This window comes from Gopherus evgoodei, chromosome 15, assembly GCF_007399415.2.
Source record: "Gopherus evgoodei ecotype Sinaloan lineage chromosome 15, rGopEvg1_v1.p, whole genome shotgun sequence".
In the NCBI taxonomy this organism is placed as follows: Eukaryota; Metazoa; Chordata; order Testudines; family Testudinidae; genus Gopherus; species Gopherus evgoodei.
In genome coordinates this window covers 16,214,342-16,229,496 of record NC_044336.1, presented here as the reverse complement: position 1 = coordinate 16,229,496, position 15,155 = coordinate 16,214,342, and the positions used below count along the sequence as shown (strand labels likewise).

Genomic DNA, 15,155 nt, shown 5'->3' with positions numbered 1-15,155 from the left:
GAGCCGCCCCGCCCCGCCCGTCAGAGGAAGGGACCGGCCGGCTCCGCGGCTGCCCCCAAGCGGGAACCCCCCAGTACCGCGCCCAGGCCGCTCTCCTCCTGCACAACCGGAACCAGCCGCCCCTTCGTCCCCCCCTCCTGTCTCCCCGTTCCCACCACCCCATCCCGATCTCAGCCCTAACCAGCCCCCCCAGGCCCTACCCACCAGCCCCATCTTCATCCCCCTCCAACCCGAACCAGCCACCCCTTCATCCCCCCTGCTCCTGTCTCCCCGTTCCCCACTGTTCCTACCACCCCATCCCGATCTCAGCCCTAACCAGCCCCCCTTGGTCCCCCTGTTCCTACCCTACAGCTCCTCCACCAGCCCCTCTTTGTCCCCCTCCAACCCGAACCAGCCAACCCTTCATCCCCCCTGCTCCTGTCTCCCCGTTCCCCACTGTTCCTACCACCCCATCCCGATCTCAGCCCTAACCAGCCCCCCTTGATCCCTCTGTTCCTACCCCACAGCTCCCCCACCAGCCCCTCTTTGTCCCCCTCCAACCCGAACCAGCCAACCCTTCGTCCCCCCTGCTCCTGTCTCCCCGTTCCCACCACCCCATCCCAATCTCAGCCCTAACCAGCCCCCCGGCCCTACCCACCAGCCCCATCTTCATCCCCCTCCAACCCGAACCAGCTACCCCTTCGCCCCCCCTGCTCCTGTCTCCCCGTTCCCCACTGTTCCTACCACCCCATCCCGATCTCAGCCCTAACCAGCCCCCCCTTGGTCCCCCTGTTCATACCCCATAGCTCCCCCACCAGCCCCTCTTTGTCCCCCTCCAACCCGAACCAGCCAACCCTTCGTCCCCTCTGCTCCTGTCTTCCCGTTCCCCACTCTTTTCCTACCACCCCATCCCGATCTCAGCCCTAACCAGCCCCTCTTGGTCCCCCTGTTCCTACCCCACAGCTCCCCCACCAGTCCCCCCTTGGTCCCCCTGTTCCTACCCCACAGCTCCCCCTTGGTCCCCCTGTTCTTACCCCACAGCTCCCCCACCAGCCCCCCTCGGTCCCTCTTCCTACCCCGCAGCTCCCCCACCAGCCCCCCCGGTCCCCCTGTTCCTACCCCACAGCTCCCCCACCAGCCCCCATTTGGTCCCCCTGTTCCTACCCTACAGCTCCCCCACCAGCCCCCCCTTGGTCCCCATTCCTACCCCACAGCTCCCCCCCAGTCTCTCTGTTCCTATCCCACAGCTCCACCAGCCCCTCTTTGTCCCCATCCAACCCTAACTAGCCACCCCTTTGTCTTCCCTTCAACCCTAACAAGTGACACTAAGCTGAGGGAAGAGGTAGATAACGCTGGTGGATGTGGGTAGGATACAGAGTGACCTAGACAAATTGGAGGATTGGGCCAAAAGAAATCTGATGGGGTTCAGGCAGGACAAGTGGAGAGTCCTGCACTTAGGATGGAAGAATCCCATGCACTGCTACAGGCTGGGGACCGAATTACTAAGCAGCAGTTCTGCAGAAAAGGACCTGGGGATTAAAGTGGACGAGAAGCCAGATATGAGTCAGCAGTGCGCCCTTGTTGCCAAGAAGGCCAATGGTATATTGGGCTGCATTAGTAGGAGCATTGCCAGCAGATGGAGGGAAATAATTATTCCCCTCTATTTGGCACTGGTGAGGCCACATCTGGAGTATTGCATCCAGTTTTGGTCGTTCCCCGCTCCCCCCACTGCAGAAGGGATGTGGACAAATTGGAGAGAGTCCAGTGGAGAGCAACAAAACTGATAAGGGATCTGGGGCACATGATTTAGGAGGACAGGCTGAGGGAACTGGGCTTATTTAGTCTGCAGAAAAGAAGAGAGGGGATTTGATAGCAGCCTTCAATTACCCGAAGGGGGGTTCCGAAGAGGATGGAGCTCGGCTGTTCTCAGTGGTGGCAGATGACAGAAGAAGGAGCAATGGTCTCAAGTTGCAGTGGGGGAGGTCTAGGTTGAATATTAGGAAACACTGTTTCACTTGGAGGGTGGTGAAGCACTGGAATGGGTTACCTGGGGAGGTGGTGGAATCTCCCTCCTTAGAGGTTTTTAAGGCCCGGCTTGACAGAACCCTGGCTGGGATGATTTAGTTGGTGTTGGTCCTGCTTGGAGCAGGGGGTTAGACTAGATGACCTCATAGACTCATAGACTCTAGGACTGGAAGGGACCTTGAGAGGTCATCGAGTCCAGTCCCCTGCCCTCATGGCAGGACCAAATACTGTCTAGACCATCCCTAATAGACATTTATCTAACCTACTCTTAAATATCTCCAGAGATGGAGATTCCACAACTTCCCTAGGCAATCTATTCCAGTGTTTAGCTACCCTGACAGTTAGGAACTTTTTCCTAATGTCCAACCTAAATCTCCCTTGCTGCAGTTTAAGACCATTGCTTCTTGTTCTATCATTGAAGGCTAAGGTGAATAAGTTTTCTCCCTCCTCCTGATGACACCCTTTTAGATACCTGAAAAGACCTCTTGAAATCTCTTCCAACCCTAATCTTCTATGATTCTAACCAGTCAGCCCTTTGTCCCCCTCCAACCCTAACCAGCCACCCTTTGTGTCTCCGTTCCTGTCCCACAGCCTCACACCAGCCACCGCTTTGTCCCCCCTGCAACCCTAACCAGCCACCACTTCCTCCCTGTTCCTACCCCTGGCTTCCCATCCCCTGATCTCAGTCCTAACCAGGCACCCCTTAGTCTCCCATTCCTAACCCACAGCCCTCCCTCCACCACTTCCTCCCACAGCCATCCCTTCCTCCCGCCATTCTTACCCCACATCTCCCTCATTCCTGACCAACTCTTTCACCCCATTCCCACCCCCACTCCAGTCTTAACCTCAGCCACACACACCTTCCCATTCCTACCCCCACTCTTGTAGTCCTCCCCATTCACACACAGCGAAAATGGACAAGTAACCGAAAGAGCCTTTTTACAGTGTGACGGTTGAGGCTGGTTGGGGTGCAAGAGGGCTGGGTGCTCAGCTGAGCTTTAGAAGGGGACTTGGGGGTAGAATTAAGTCCCAGTCTCTGAAACAACCCAGCTGGAGGTTGCCACACACTCTGTGTGCAGCACAGGCTCTGTTGAACGGCAGCACACAGAGGCAGCAGGCTCCTAGCTAGTATTGTATGGTGCCATGTGCCCATAATTCTGTGCATGACATTGGTCAGGGTGTGATAAAGTTCCTGATTGAAAACACACAGCTCAGTCTAGAGAAGGCAACTGCATTTTGTCCTGGGCACGTGGGATGGACTTTCCACTCTCCCATTTTTCAGGCAACTCTCACTTCCCCAACATTTAGTACTAAAAACCAAGCTGTTTCCTTAACAATAAGTGTTTCCAGGTATAATTAAATGACTGGAACATTCTCAAGAGGATATTGTGTCTCATTAATTTATACCCGCTAGGCCTGGACTTTCTAGTCAGGAAACTATCAAAGAATATGGTACTTATAAAGTATGTATGCAGGCCCTTATCCTGCAAACACGCCGGGTGAGTAGCTTAATTACCAGGGCAACTTTCCCTCTTGGCAGCAGCGAGTCAGTGAGTGCATTTTTCAAGCTCTGTTGGGAGGCCTTGCTGGTCACATCCTTTTCATTAACTCCTCAGGTGGTATTTCTCTGGTATGCCCAGTGTGTTTAATTAGTAATACCTGCCTCTTAGTCCGTGCCTTTCAACCACAGATTTCAAAGTATTTTCCCAATTTACAGATGGGGAAACTGAGGCACAGAGAGGGAGAAATGACTTGTCTGAGGTCAAAGCTTGTCTCCCTCACCAACAGAAGCTGGTCCAATAAAAGATATTGCCTCACCCACCTTGTCTCGCTAATATCCTGGGATCAACATGGCTACAACACTGATAGCTTTTATACAGTGCTTTTCATTGGTAGATCTCAAAGCATGTTACAAAGGAGGTCAGTACCATTGTCCGTATGGGAAAACTGAGGCACAGGCAGGTGATGTGACTTGCCCAAGGTTATCCCAGTGGACCCGTGGCAGAGCCAGGAACAGAATCTAGGTATCATATGTCCCAGTCAGTTGCTATCCATTAGACCACACTGCCTCCCCACACGGCATTGCTAAGCCCATGGAGCGTGTTATATCTGTTCGCCAAAGCTCACATTAGCTTCCAGCTGCAGTTCAAGGAGCTTGCGTTGAGCTTCATATAGCTCACTATGGTTTGGAGCCTGTCTGGTTCCTCACAGAGTCTTTGCCATGGCTAGGATCTGCTGGGCTGCTTTTGCTAACAGCACGGGGAGTGACAGCACCTGATTTTCTTGACCTTCAGGGCAGGGGGCAAAGCTCAGCTGTTTACTCAGAATGTTGCCTGTTGCGGGGGACTGCCTAGGAGAACTAAGGCAGTGCTTTGGGGACCAGTGTTTGTGTAGACAGTGTACTGAGCTTTTCATCATGGGTGTGCTTTGATAGATCTCTAAATAACATTAAAAGGCCAATCCTACCAGGCCTGCCAGTAATTCCCACAGCCAAACAGCAGGTGGCACGTTTGCAGCAGCCGGCTGAACTAACAACATGTAACTAGGCACTAGTGAAGAGGGAGAGATGGGCCTGCCTTGCTGAACTCTTAATTCCCACCTCTAAGGGGTCTTCTCAGCGCTGTTTTGGGCTCACACGTCTCCTGCTTGGCCTTGGGCCAAAGGTGAAGTTGGAAAGTCTCACCTGCCAGGCAAGTGCATGAATATCTGCCAGGTGTGCACAGCGAAGTGAAGGCAGCAGTTGCTACGTTTGGTGCCCAGAAGAGCAAGGAGCTGGAGCATCCTTTGGGAGGAGCTGCAGGGAGGCAGCACCTGCTGTGTTGTCCTGGGTTTCATTTGCCAGCGAAATCTCTTTTCAGCGTGGTTTCAAGTGAATTGAGCACTGGAGCCGCTCCAGCGTGTCAGCAGTAAGAACAAGGTACATTTATACTGGGTCTTTCAGCTCAGTGGAGCCCGAAATGCTTTGCAAGCGTCTGAACCACTCCACCCACCATTGAAAAGCTGCTGGCCACGGGCAGCTGCCTTAACAGAGCACTTCAGCATCATACAGCCATCTTGGGCAGGCAATGAAGAACAGAGTAGCCAGCTAAAACAGCAGAGGGAGTTGGCTCGGGCAGAAGGAAAGATCCCAAACCTGGACACTGGAGCTAATTCCCTCTCTCTTACTTAAAGTGCCATGTGATCTTTAATGCCCAGTCTCTATGACTACAGCTGCTAGTAGCTCCTTTTTACATCTCATTTGAAAGATGGCACCAGCTGCAGCATACCACTGCCGCAGCCTATGCGGGGAATCTGGTTTCGTGTTGGCTGAGACCAGCGCCACCAGCCAAGTTGCCAACGCCAGTTCTTGCAGCAGCCTGGTCTTACTAATGGTGTTTATTGTGCTAGTGCCTACGGGCCGGCTAAGCTATTGTGCTAGGCACTCTACAGGGTACTAGCCAGTCCCTGCCCCAATGAGCTCACAGCAAACAGACCAGACAGACACGGAGGGAGAGGTAGCGCATACAAGCGGAGTGACCAGGGGGATGGCAGCAAATGTTGTGTTGTTTGGTTTTGGTGGGGTCAGTTGGGAGGGAACGAGCTACATGGAAAGAAAAGGGAAGGGTGAGCGGTGCAAGGGCAGGGGTGGAGAAGGTTCGAGGGGCAGAGGTGGAATAAAGCAGAGGGGAAGAGATTGGGGGGTGGGTAATGGTTGGAGCAATCAGCAGAGAAAGTCCAGTCGAAAGGTCTCTGAATGTCGGAAGGTCCCTCCCTGCTCTGGCTGGTTCTGCAACTGCTCATAGTGGAGCTGGGGCCTCGATGGCTCCTTTCTGCAGTTTTTCCAAGGCCAAGTGGGGAGGGAGGTATCACATGGGTCCTAATGCCCCCAGAGTACATGTGTGAGTCTCTCCTGCAGAGTCGCAGGGATGCTGGGATGAAGCGTGGCCCCATCTGGGCCCTATTTGACCCCTGTTCCAAGTGCAGCAGGTCCCTACTCTGGCTGGTTCTGGCTCCTACCATCCCTCTCGTCCCAGAGCTGACCAGAACCAAACACACTTTGCTGATGCAAGTTGATGAAAGCAAGGCTGCGGCCCTCTCCCCTGAACTCATGCACATAGCACAGGCAATAGCAGTGAAGGCTTCCCCCAGTTACTCTGCCACAGTCCACACCCTTCTTGTGGGAGAAGATAAGTCACTCAATGCCAGTGTAATCATACAGAAAAGCCCAGTGTGTTGGAACAGGAGGTGAAACGCTGCTGGAGCACCAGGGCTTGTTCCTGAACCTTTAGGAAACTTACCAGGCTTTGGGTTTGTTGCTCCTGCTCTTTCCAGCTTGCTCCATGGCTAGAGTAGCAGCACAGCCTTTGCTATGGCTGAGAGTCCACCAATGCCACTGCCTTCAGTCCACTCTATCCTCCCACTTCTAATGGCTACAGCCCCAGGCTGTGTGTGGTCACATCCCTGAGCCAGCCCCCGAGAGCAGCTGTGTGCTCATCTATGCTGCAAGACCGATCAGGCTGTTGTGCAACACCGATGCTGCTGGGCCGGGGCCAGAGGGCAGGGCTTTCCTCACCTCCGCCCCAGCAGAGGCCTTTTCCGGTCCTGGTTTCTAGAGACACACACCTGATGAAATTCCAGCCGTTCAGTCAATGGGATTCTGTGCTGTGTCCTGCCCAGTGCCTGAGGGTCACTAGATTAGGAGAAAAGTGTCTCAGGGAAGAGGAGTGTGATGCTGGAAGGTATTAATGGCAGCCATCAAGCTAGTCTTTGATTTATAAACATCGCAGACATGGTTAAAGCCAGTGGGGCATCAACCAGCTAGCTCAGGGCTTGGCTACACTCAAAACTTCAAAGCGCTGTGTGAGTGTGGTCACAGCGCCAGCGCTGGGAGAGAGCTCTCCCAGCGCTGCAGATACTCCACTTCCTCATGGGGATTAGCTTGCAGCGCTGGAAGCCGCGCTCCCAGCGCTGGGGCACTATTTACACTGGCACTTTACAGCGCTGTATCTTGCAGCACTCAGGGGGGTGTTTTTTTCACACCCCTGGGTGAGAAAGTTGCAGTGCTGTAAAGCGCCACTGTAGCCAAGGCCTCAGGCTAAATGGAATGAGCAATTAAGTTCTGGCTGGGGTGAGAGCGCTGGAGACATTTGATGCTACTGCAAGACAATTGGCTGCACCATGAAGCTTGAGTGAGGCTAAGAGTGTCCTTAGGGATTTCCGTGGGACTCGGTGCAAAGGCAGGAGCCAAGATGCATTTGTGCTGGAGGCGAAACCCAGCAGAAAGGGAGAGAAGAAGGCATGAGAGAGCCCCAAGGGACAGAGCTCCTGGGGCATAGGACTGGCTGGAGGGAGGGGCAGACTTAGAAACTGAGAACAAGAAAACTGCCTACTGCTGTTTGTTCCCACTGTGCTCAGGCACACAGGGCTCTGGGCAGCTTCTTGGGACATTACCAAGATTGGATCAGAGAGATACTGGCTTTGTATTAATATAATCCAGGTCTCCTGATGGAAACCTGCCGGCAAGACTTGGACAGGGGCTAAGCACGTGGGCTGAAGCGGCAAGAGCAGATCCTGTTTGCTGGAGGAGAAGGGAGTAGGACGGGCAGACACAGGGCTGGCTCCAGGCACCAGCAAAGGACGCAGGGGCCTGGGGCGGCCCATAGAAAGGGATGGCACTCCGATATTGGGGCAGCACATCCGCGTCTGCAATGGCATTTTGGAAGTGGGTCCTTCACTCCCTCTCTTCCTCTTTGGTGGCACTTCGGCAGCAGCTCAATCACATTTTTCTTTTTTCTTTGCTGCTTGAGGTGGCAAAAAAGCTGGAGCCAGCCCTGGGCAGACACACACAACACCCCCGCCCCTGACACTGTCTATAAAGGAGTCATGCACTGAAACGGCTGCCTCCTGCCCTCCTCACACCCTCAGCTCGTGTGTGCCTTCAGCTCCGACGGCAGAGCTGGGGAGGGGTTAAGAAACATGAATTCAGGCCGTGCCATCTTGGGCACATGCGCATTCGTAAGCACTGCCTCGCAGCCTTGGTGTTTGCGCTCACACCACCAGCAGGATCGGTGCCCTGCACTGCCCAGCCTCCTCAGGGGCTCCACGCAGCATCTCTGGAGTCACTTAGGCTGGTGTGTGCGGCACCAGAGGTGGCGCTTGACAGTGGAGGCAGCTGTGGCCTTTGTTCGCTGAGGCACTTCCCTGGGCAGCTGGCTGGGGCACAGGGACCCTAAGACTTTGCAGGCAGTTGGTGAGTTCCCGACCCACCTTCCCCGAGGCGGGCTCTGGCTGAAGGGCCATGGCAGTGAGACGGGTTTGTCAGAGCAGCTCCCAGCAAGAGTTGTTAGCCACGCTGAGAGGCCACCAAAAATGTGTTGTGAGAACCCCTGCCTCAACTCCTGTTGTGCCTTGCCTACCCCAGCCCTTCTTTTGGCAAGGGCTGGCCTCCCTATGGTCAGTTAACAGGGCATCACCTCTTCCTCTGTCTCCTTTCCCTTGCCCCCAACTTCCACTGTCACCCACTGGTAATGCCTCCATCAGGCAGCGGAGTATCCCACTGGTTCCCATCCATGGGGTGCTGCTAACACCTTTAGCTCACCTCCCACCCCTCACCATCCACCGGGGTAGCACTAGCATGACTAGACGTCCTGATATTGGGGGCTTTGTGTTACAGATGCAATTATACCCCCCCTCCCACGAAAACAAGGGTCCAGAATTTTCACATTTGCTATCTGGTCACCCAAGGCAGCCCCAGCCCCTGAACCCTGCTCCCCAAGTCACTGAGTATCTCTGCTTCTGCCCTCAGTTACACCCAGGACATTTCACCCTGACTCAAGGAAGCCTGGCATGAGGAAGTTTCCCAGCCCCCATGGCATGTGCATCATATCCTTTCCTGAGTGCCAGCTCAAGTAGTTGTGCGGTTGTTTTTCGGGTTTGTTCTCTTAATAGCTCTGGAGAAATTAATTATTTCTGTGGGAGAGGGGAAAAAAACCCTTGAAAAAGAGAAGTTGCCACAGGATCAGACCCGGATGCCTTCCAGCCTATCTGTGATGTGACACGTCCCTCTTTGACTCAGCCTGAAACTGCTGAGGTCAGCTTGGAATTTCCTCCTGCGGGGTTCGCTCTATAAAAAGAAAAGATGCACCCAACAGCTGGAGAGGGCAAGAGAGAAGAGACGGCAGTGCTTCAGCCTGAGATCTTCGTTGCTTCCCGCCGGGTGAGTGTATGCTGAGAACTGGGCTCTGACCCCCGGGGGGAGAGAGAGACAGTGCAGGAGAGGACAAGGCCTAGTGCACTCTCCTGGCATTTGGTAATCTCAGTGTGCTCACACAGAGGGGAAGCTGCTGGACAGGGAGGGGATCTGGAGATGGGTAACGGCACTCACAGCCTTCAGCTCTAGGCCTGGGTTAGGATCCAGCTCAGAGAATTAGTGACAAAATGCTGCTCCTTGTAGTGGCTGATGGGAGGCCTATGTGGAAGGAGCAAGTGGTCTCTGTCTGGTTCCCAGGGAACAGGTCTCCACTTCAAAGGAAACAGCTTCACAACTGGCAATGACAGCTGCTGTTGAGTTCCTGATGGCGTGAGGGTCTGGGTCCTGAGCCCGGGTGGCTGCTGCACCCGCCCCACTGCCCAATAGCTCTGCTAGTGGCTGGAGAACTGGGAGCCCTAAGGCCTTATGCTCCGCTAATGATCTCCCCGTCCCCAGAAGCTGAGTGGAGGATTGGGCTGGGTGCGCTAGTTAAGCCGGAAAGAGACAAAGCAAGTTGTCTGTGCAACTGGGAGAATTCCTAGCTGGCTGTTGCATCGGACCCTGCCTACAATGCCTGACTCCTGAGCTCTGCTTTCCCCACTTGGCCCTGTTTCCCTGCTACACTCCTGGTTCTTGCCTTCCTGCCCTGTCCCTGGTCTCTGAGTAGCCAAGCCCACCTCTGACCTTTGCCTTGCCTCCAGCCTCTGATTCCTGCTCTGACTGCCCCAGTTGTGGTCAAGGGCCAGGGACTAGGACCTAGAGGTGGGCAGAGAGCGGCCCACTGGGAAGATGCTCTGGGAGGGCAGGCATTGCTGCTGCCCACTCTGTAGCTGGTCTGTAGGTAAAGAGAACTTCCATGTCTGGGTCTACCAGGCTGGCACTACAGCCTCAGAAACACTGAGGTCCACTTGCTGGAATACCTGAGCACAGATCACATGGCACCATCTCGTGGGAGAAGAACAGTGTGCCAGTGAGGGAGGGTGTTGCTAGATGCTGGCTTCAGATATAACTCATACAAACTGGCACCATGTTAATGAGGTTCCTGGCAATGCCGCTTTGCTGCATAAATATGAAGGCCCGTTTGAGATGTCCCAGGCTACAGGGAGAAAAGTGTGTGTGTGTGTGGCAGGATACTGGGTTTTACAGGTTGCTGGTTTGCCGATTGTAATCAATTATTGATGTATTTATTGCAGGGTAACACAATGGTTTCTCGTTTTCCTTCTTACCGATGCCATGATGATCTTTTCTACCCTTTTGTTCTGTCAATCAGCAGGGGCCATACTACCCTAGTGAGTATACAGCATGCTTCCATCAAACACGAGAACTGTGCCAAAAGCACTGCTATGAAACGGGCGCTGGGGAGCCCTCCTCTCATGACCTACCTCCTTCCCCACCACCACGTTCACACTGGGAGAAGGGAGTTAAAATGTGTTTCCTTTGACTGTTTGAACTGTTGGTGTCATCGTGTTGGGCCCAGGGTATTCAAGAGACAAGGTGGGTGAGGGAATATCTTTTGCTGGACCAACTTCTGAACAGTTTGTCTCTTTCACCAACAGAAATTGGCCCAGTGCAAGACATTAGCTCACTTCCCTTCTCTCTGTTTCCTGTGATGGCAGAACTGTAGATCTGCCCTATCTTTGCTAGGATGTTACTGATTTTGAGTCATTACCATCTTGGGTTATACTCAGCCCCCTTTGTGTAACACACACCCAAGCCAATGAGTTCTGTTCACCTACTACGGGAACGGTCTGACTTAGGAACTAGGGATAAAGGAGAAGTGAATCTCTGCATCCAACGCCACTGTCACAGGTTCAGTGGGGGAGACTATTCAAATCTCCTTGCCCCACAGGTGACACGCTACAGAGCAAAGTGAAGGGAGCGCATGCTGCACGTCAGCGCTCCCTGCTGGCCAAGGAATGCAGCAACAAGAGCAGGCTGGAAATGGCACCTTTCACCTCCAGTTAAATGGGTGGAAACACCCACAAATAGTGTTTGTTTATTTGTGGGTGTCTCCATCCATATATACATATCACACACTCACACACACTGCCAGACCCTGAGCACTGCCAGTCCAAAGCTTCTGGGTTTGAAACAAACTGTCATATTTGTTTTCTTTCAGATAAAAAGCAAGAACCTCGGATGTTTCATTCTGGGGATCTGCTTCCATGGGTAGAGCCCACTCTACAGCTGTGAGACTTAAGACCCCGGTAAACAAACAAAGGATCCACTGACCCATCTCCCTTCTCCTGCTCTCGCTGCTCCTCCCTGCGTGTGTGTTTCTGACACTGGACTGGGGAGAAAGAAGAGGTTAAACTATTCTTGTCCCCTAGCAGAGTGTTTGGGCATTGGGTAGGCCAGTTTCAACAGGCATTAGCTTTGCCCCATCAATCCCTGCAATCAGAGCAAGAGACTGCACCTTACAACCAGCAGCAACTCTGGATTTCTACACATTCTGTAAAAAATGGGAGCTGTGAAGGGCTGACCCAGAGGCTTCCTCCTGTGATCAAATCCAGCAGTTCCGCTCTCTCTTCCACTGCAGAAATGCCTCAACTTTAACAGCAACAAGAACTCGGGGTCCTTTCTGGAGCATGTTTTTCTCCACTCTACATTTCAGTGCACTCCAGATTCAGGTGGGAGGAGTTCAAGGATGGCCCTAGCAGAGCTCTTTAGAAAGTGTTATGAATCCATACGGCTCTGCCACAGCAGATGCCCAGCAAGCAGCAGGGAGACGGGAAGGTCAGTGGTGCAGGATCATCGTCATCGGTCGTCTATCTGATCTCCAGCTGGAGTGGGACATTGTGAACGGAGCGGAAGAGGAGCTTCAGCCCACTGCCCCTCTGCTCAGTGTTTCATGGTTGGGAGGCGCCAAATAACTCCCGTAAAACCACCGTCCCAGGCACGCTCTGTCTCGTGCTTCCGATGGGACGGATCCTTTGGCATTTCTGTACCATGTCTAATGAGCTTCCTTTCCAGGCAGAAATAAACGGTTGTGAGATCAAAGAGAGTTTCATGTCATTTCAAAACACCCAAGGGAGGGCTGGGAACAGAACCAGTCCTCGGACTCCATCCCATCCATTCAGCTGCAGGGCCCTAATCCTCACATGTAGCTCAGCTCCTAACCCCCATTGCATTCAATGGAGGTTAGGAGCCTAAATACCTGGGAGTCTCTGGGCCCCGTTTGCTGTTCATGAGGACATCCTCTGAGCGCCAAGGAAGGGCAGACAGAGGCAGAGCTTGGCTGGCTCTTCCTAAAGCCCTTTCTCCTGATCCAGATCCTCACTCTTTGGACAGCAGCAGGTCCAGGGCAGCATCATATCACAGGAAATCTAGTCCCACCTTCCTTCCGAGTGATGCAGCTATCCTGGGGTTTTCTTTGCCAGGGAATTGAAGCACAGGTGGCCTACAACAGCCTCAGACCCTTATGGGGCAGAACCTTTTAAATATTTAAACATGAATCATTTGTATTTCTCTAGCCCCGCCCACCGCAGGATCTCAAGCACTTTGCAACTCCCTGGAAGGTAGGGAAGTCGCATCGTGAGACATACACAGATAAGAGACCTGCAGAGGCCATATCAAAGGAGTGGCAGTCAGGAGTAGAACCTAGTCATCTGGATGCCCCCTCCTGTGCTCTACCCTCCATCCTTCCTCCCCACACTGTTCTGATTCTTTATGAAAAAATCTCAGCTGGAAAAAAAAGGGTTTTCTTTGTTTTAATTGACAGCATCACCAGGCTGACTTCAGGTAGCCAGCAGTATAACAGGGTGGTGGGGGCAGGGATCCAGTTCCCAGCTGCTGTTCTTGGCTTGGTGTGGATGGAGAGACACCAGAGGTGGAGGTGGATCCATTCATGCTTCTCTTCGATCCTCCACCTTTGTGTTCAGAACAGAAGTTGCTTCTCCATCTGCTCTCTCAACTTGTATTTCTGAATCTGGAGTTGGAGCATGGAGGAGAGAGAGTCAGAGGAGTGACAGCCAGGAGAAGCTAGTCCCCGGTGCCCCAGCACCCAGGCCCATGGGCTGTCCCTTACCTTCCCTGAGACGGTGAGTGGATATTGCTTCATGAACACTATGTACCGAGGGATCTTGAAGTGAGAGATCTGAAAAGAGAGCCAACAGCTACAGCCTGCAAGTAACAGCAGGCAGGGCATCGTCTATCACCCCTGGTTACAAAGGGCTGTGTTATGGCAATCACTGCTCATGTCAAGAATATGTGGGACCGGTTTCAGGCCTGATCCCCAGCGGGTGTAGAGTACTTCACTGACTTCCATGGAGCTGTGGCCATTTACACCAACTGGGGATCAGGCCCTTAATGTGCTGAGTTACTGAGAAAAACAAAGCAAACATGGGCACAGCCTGGGAATGGATGGGGAGATCCTACCTTCCCTTTGCAGAAGGCTTTAATTTCCTCTGCCGTGCACTCCTGCCCAGCCTTCACTCTGACGCAGGCACAGATCTCTTCTCCCATTCGCTGGTCCTTCACGCCAATCACCTGGTTGGAAGAGAGGGAGGAACATATCAGTTCTAGGAAGTGCTCGTCTCTCAAGAGTCATCTGGTCCCTTCTCTTCCCTAATGGAAGCTCTTTATCCCTCCCTCGGGTCAGTGCTCTGTCACCACCCTTGGCCCTCACTTTGGTCTCCTGGCTGAGACCCTGTGCTCCAGTCATTAGAAAAGTGGACTCAGAGCAAGGCCTTCTGGGTTCTATTCCCAGGCCTTGGGCAACTTTCTCTGTACCTCCATTTCCCCCACGTGAGGTCCCCTGCCTCAGAGGGAGAGCTGTGAGGCTTAATTAATTGGGGTGCTTTAAGATCCTCAGATAAAAGGGGTTACAGAAGGCCAAAGCTTATTAATATTGTAAACTCTGTTCCCTACACAATCCCCAGCAAAACCCTACCATGGCTAAGGTTACAGGCCTACTCCGTACCGAGTTAGGAAGATCAGATCATTCCATGTAGGAGCTGGATTTCCCCTAAGTGATTCCCCTGAGTTTGGTTGCACAATTTCCCTGTCTCCCCTCCCACCATTCACCATCCCAAGCCAACATCCTGAAATTCCAGACACACAGAGATCGTGCTGACTCCCAAGACAGTGACCCAAAGCCCCGGAAAGTGCAGCCCTTCCATACTGGGGTTACTGTACTGAGATGCTGGAGCAAACGGAGCAGTAATTAAAGAACTGGATTATTTATGGGTTAAACAACAACTGGTCGTGCAGCCAGCACACCCAGGTGTGGTTTGTCTTGAGAACTGGATGATGTTCCCAGCAGATTGGGAGCGGCTGGCCAGAGCTGCATCCTACTTCTTACTGGCTAGACAAAGGAACCTTCAGTGCAGCTCCTCCCCCGCAGTGACTCAGCACAGGCAGAGAGTCCGTTCTGATTTCTAGGTTCATAATTTGTGGTTAATGATCATGTGCCCTTCCATAAGGCCTTCCCTCAGCGGATCTCACCGCACTTTGCAGGTGGCTGTGAGTTTAGAATGCGAGGAAAGGAAGAGTTACTCTCCAGCTTGGCAGACAGGAAATTGGAGCGCAGGGATTTTGCCCAAGCTTCCAATGAGTATGTGACAAAGACAGGAACAGAACTCAGGAGTTCTACTCACACTCTTGGATTTTAAGCACAAGTCATCCTCTCCCTGTATATGAAATTGCCAGCTAGGGGAAAAGCTGAGCATGGATGAAAGCAAACAGGCTCCTGACAAAGTGTTCTGGATGGCAGCATGCCCATTACCCCCACCCCACCATGCCTATCCATCCTACTCACCTGCACCTCCTCAATCTTGGGGTGGGTGTGTAGAAACTGCTCGATTTCTGCTGGGTAAATGTTCTCCCCTCCACGGATAATCATATCCTTGCAACGACCTACAATTTTGCAGTAGCCGTACTTGTCCAGGACAGCAATGTCCCTGAAATAACACCTGAGTCAACT

The 15,155-nt window shown here is 53.1% G+C and overlaps 1 protein-coding gene and 1 long non-coding RNA gene across 2 annotated transcripts in view; one reads left to right on the top strand and one right to left on the bottom strand.

Annotated features, from left to right (window-relative positions):
• The first annotated feature begins 8,879 nt into the window (after positions 1–8,879).
• On the top strand, positions 8,880–12,232 carry LOC115635463. The gene is made up of 3 exons (XR_003996597.1): positions 8,880–9,199; positions 10,426–10,521; positions 11,352–12,232. It is a non-coding gene; the product is annotated as an uncharacterized LOC115635463 (long non-coding RNA).
• A 685-nt stretch (positions 12,233–12,917) lies between these two features.
• The window catches only part of ACSF2 (acyl-CoA synthetase family member 2), a 52,132-nt gene continuing 49,894 nt past the window's right edge, over positions 12,918–15,155 (bottom strand). The window contains exons 13-16 of the mRNA XM_030534267.1: positions 14,991–15,132; positions 13,610–13,720; positions 13,260–13,328; positions 12,918–13,160 (exon numbers count right to left, since the gene is read on the bottom strand). Coding sequence (XP_030390127.1) covers positions 13,110–13,160; positions 13,260–13,328; positions 13,610–13,720; positions 14,991–15,132 — 373 coding nt within the window. The 3' untranslated portion in view covers positions 12,918–13,109. The remainder of the gene's footprint in view (positions 13,161–13,259; positions 13,329–13,609; positions 13,721–14,990; positions 15,133–15,155) is intronic.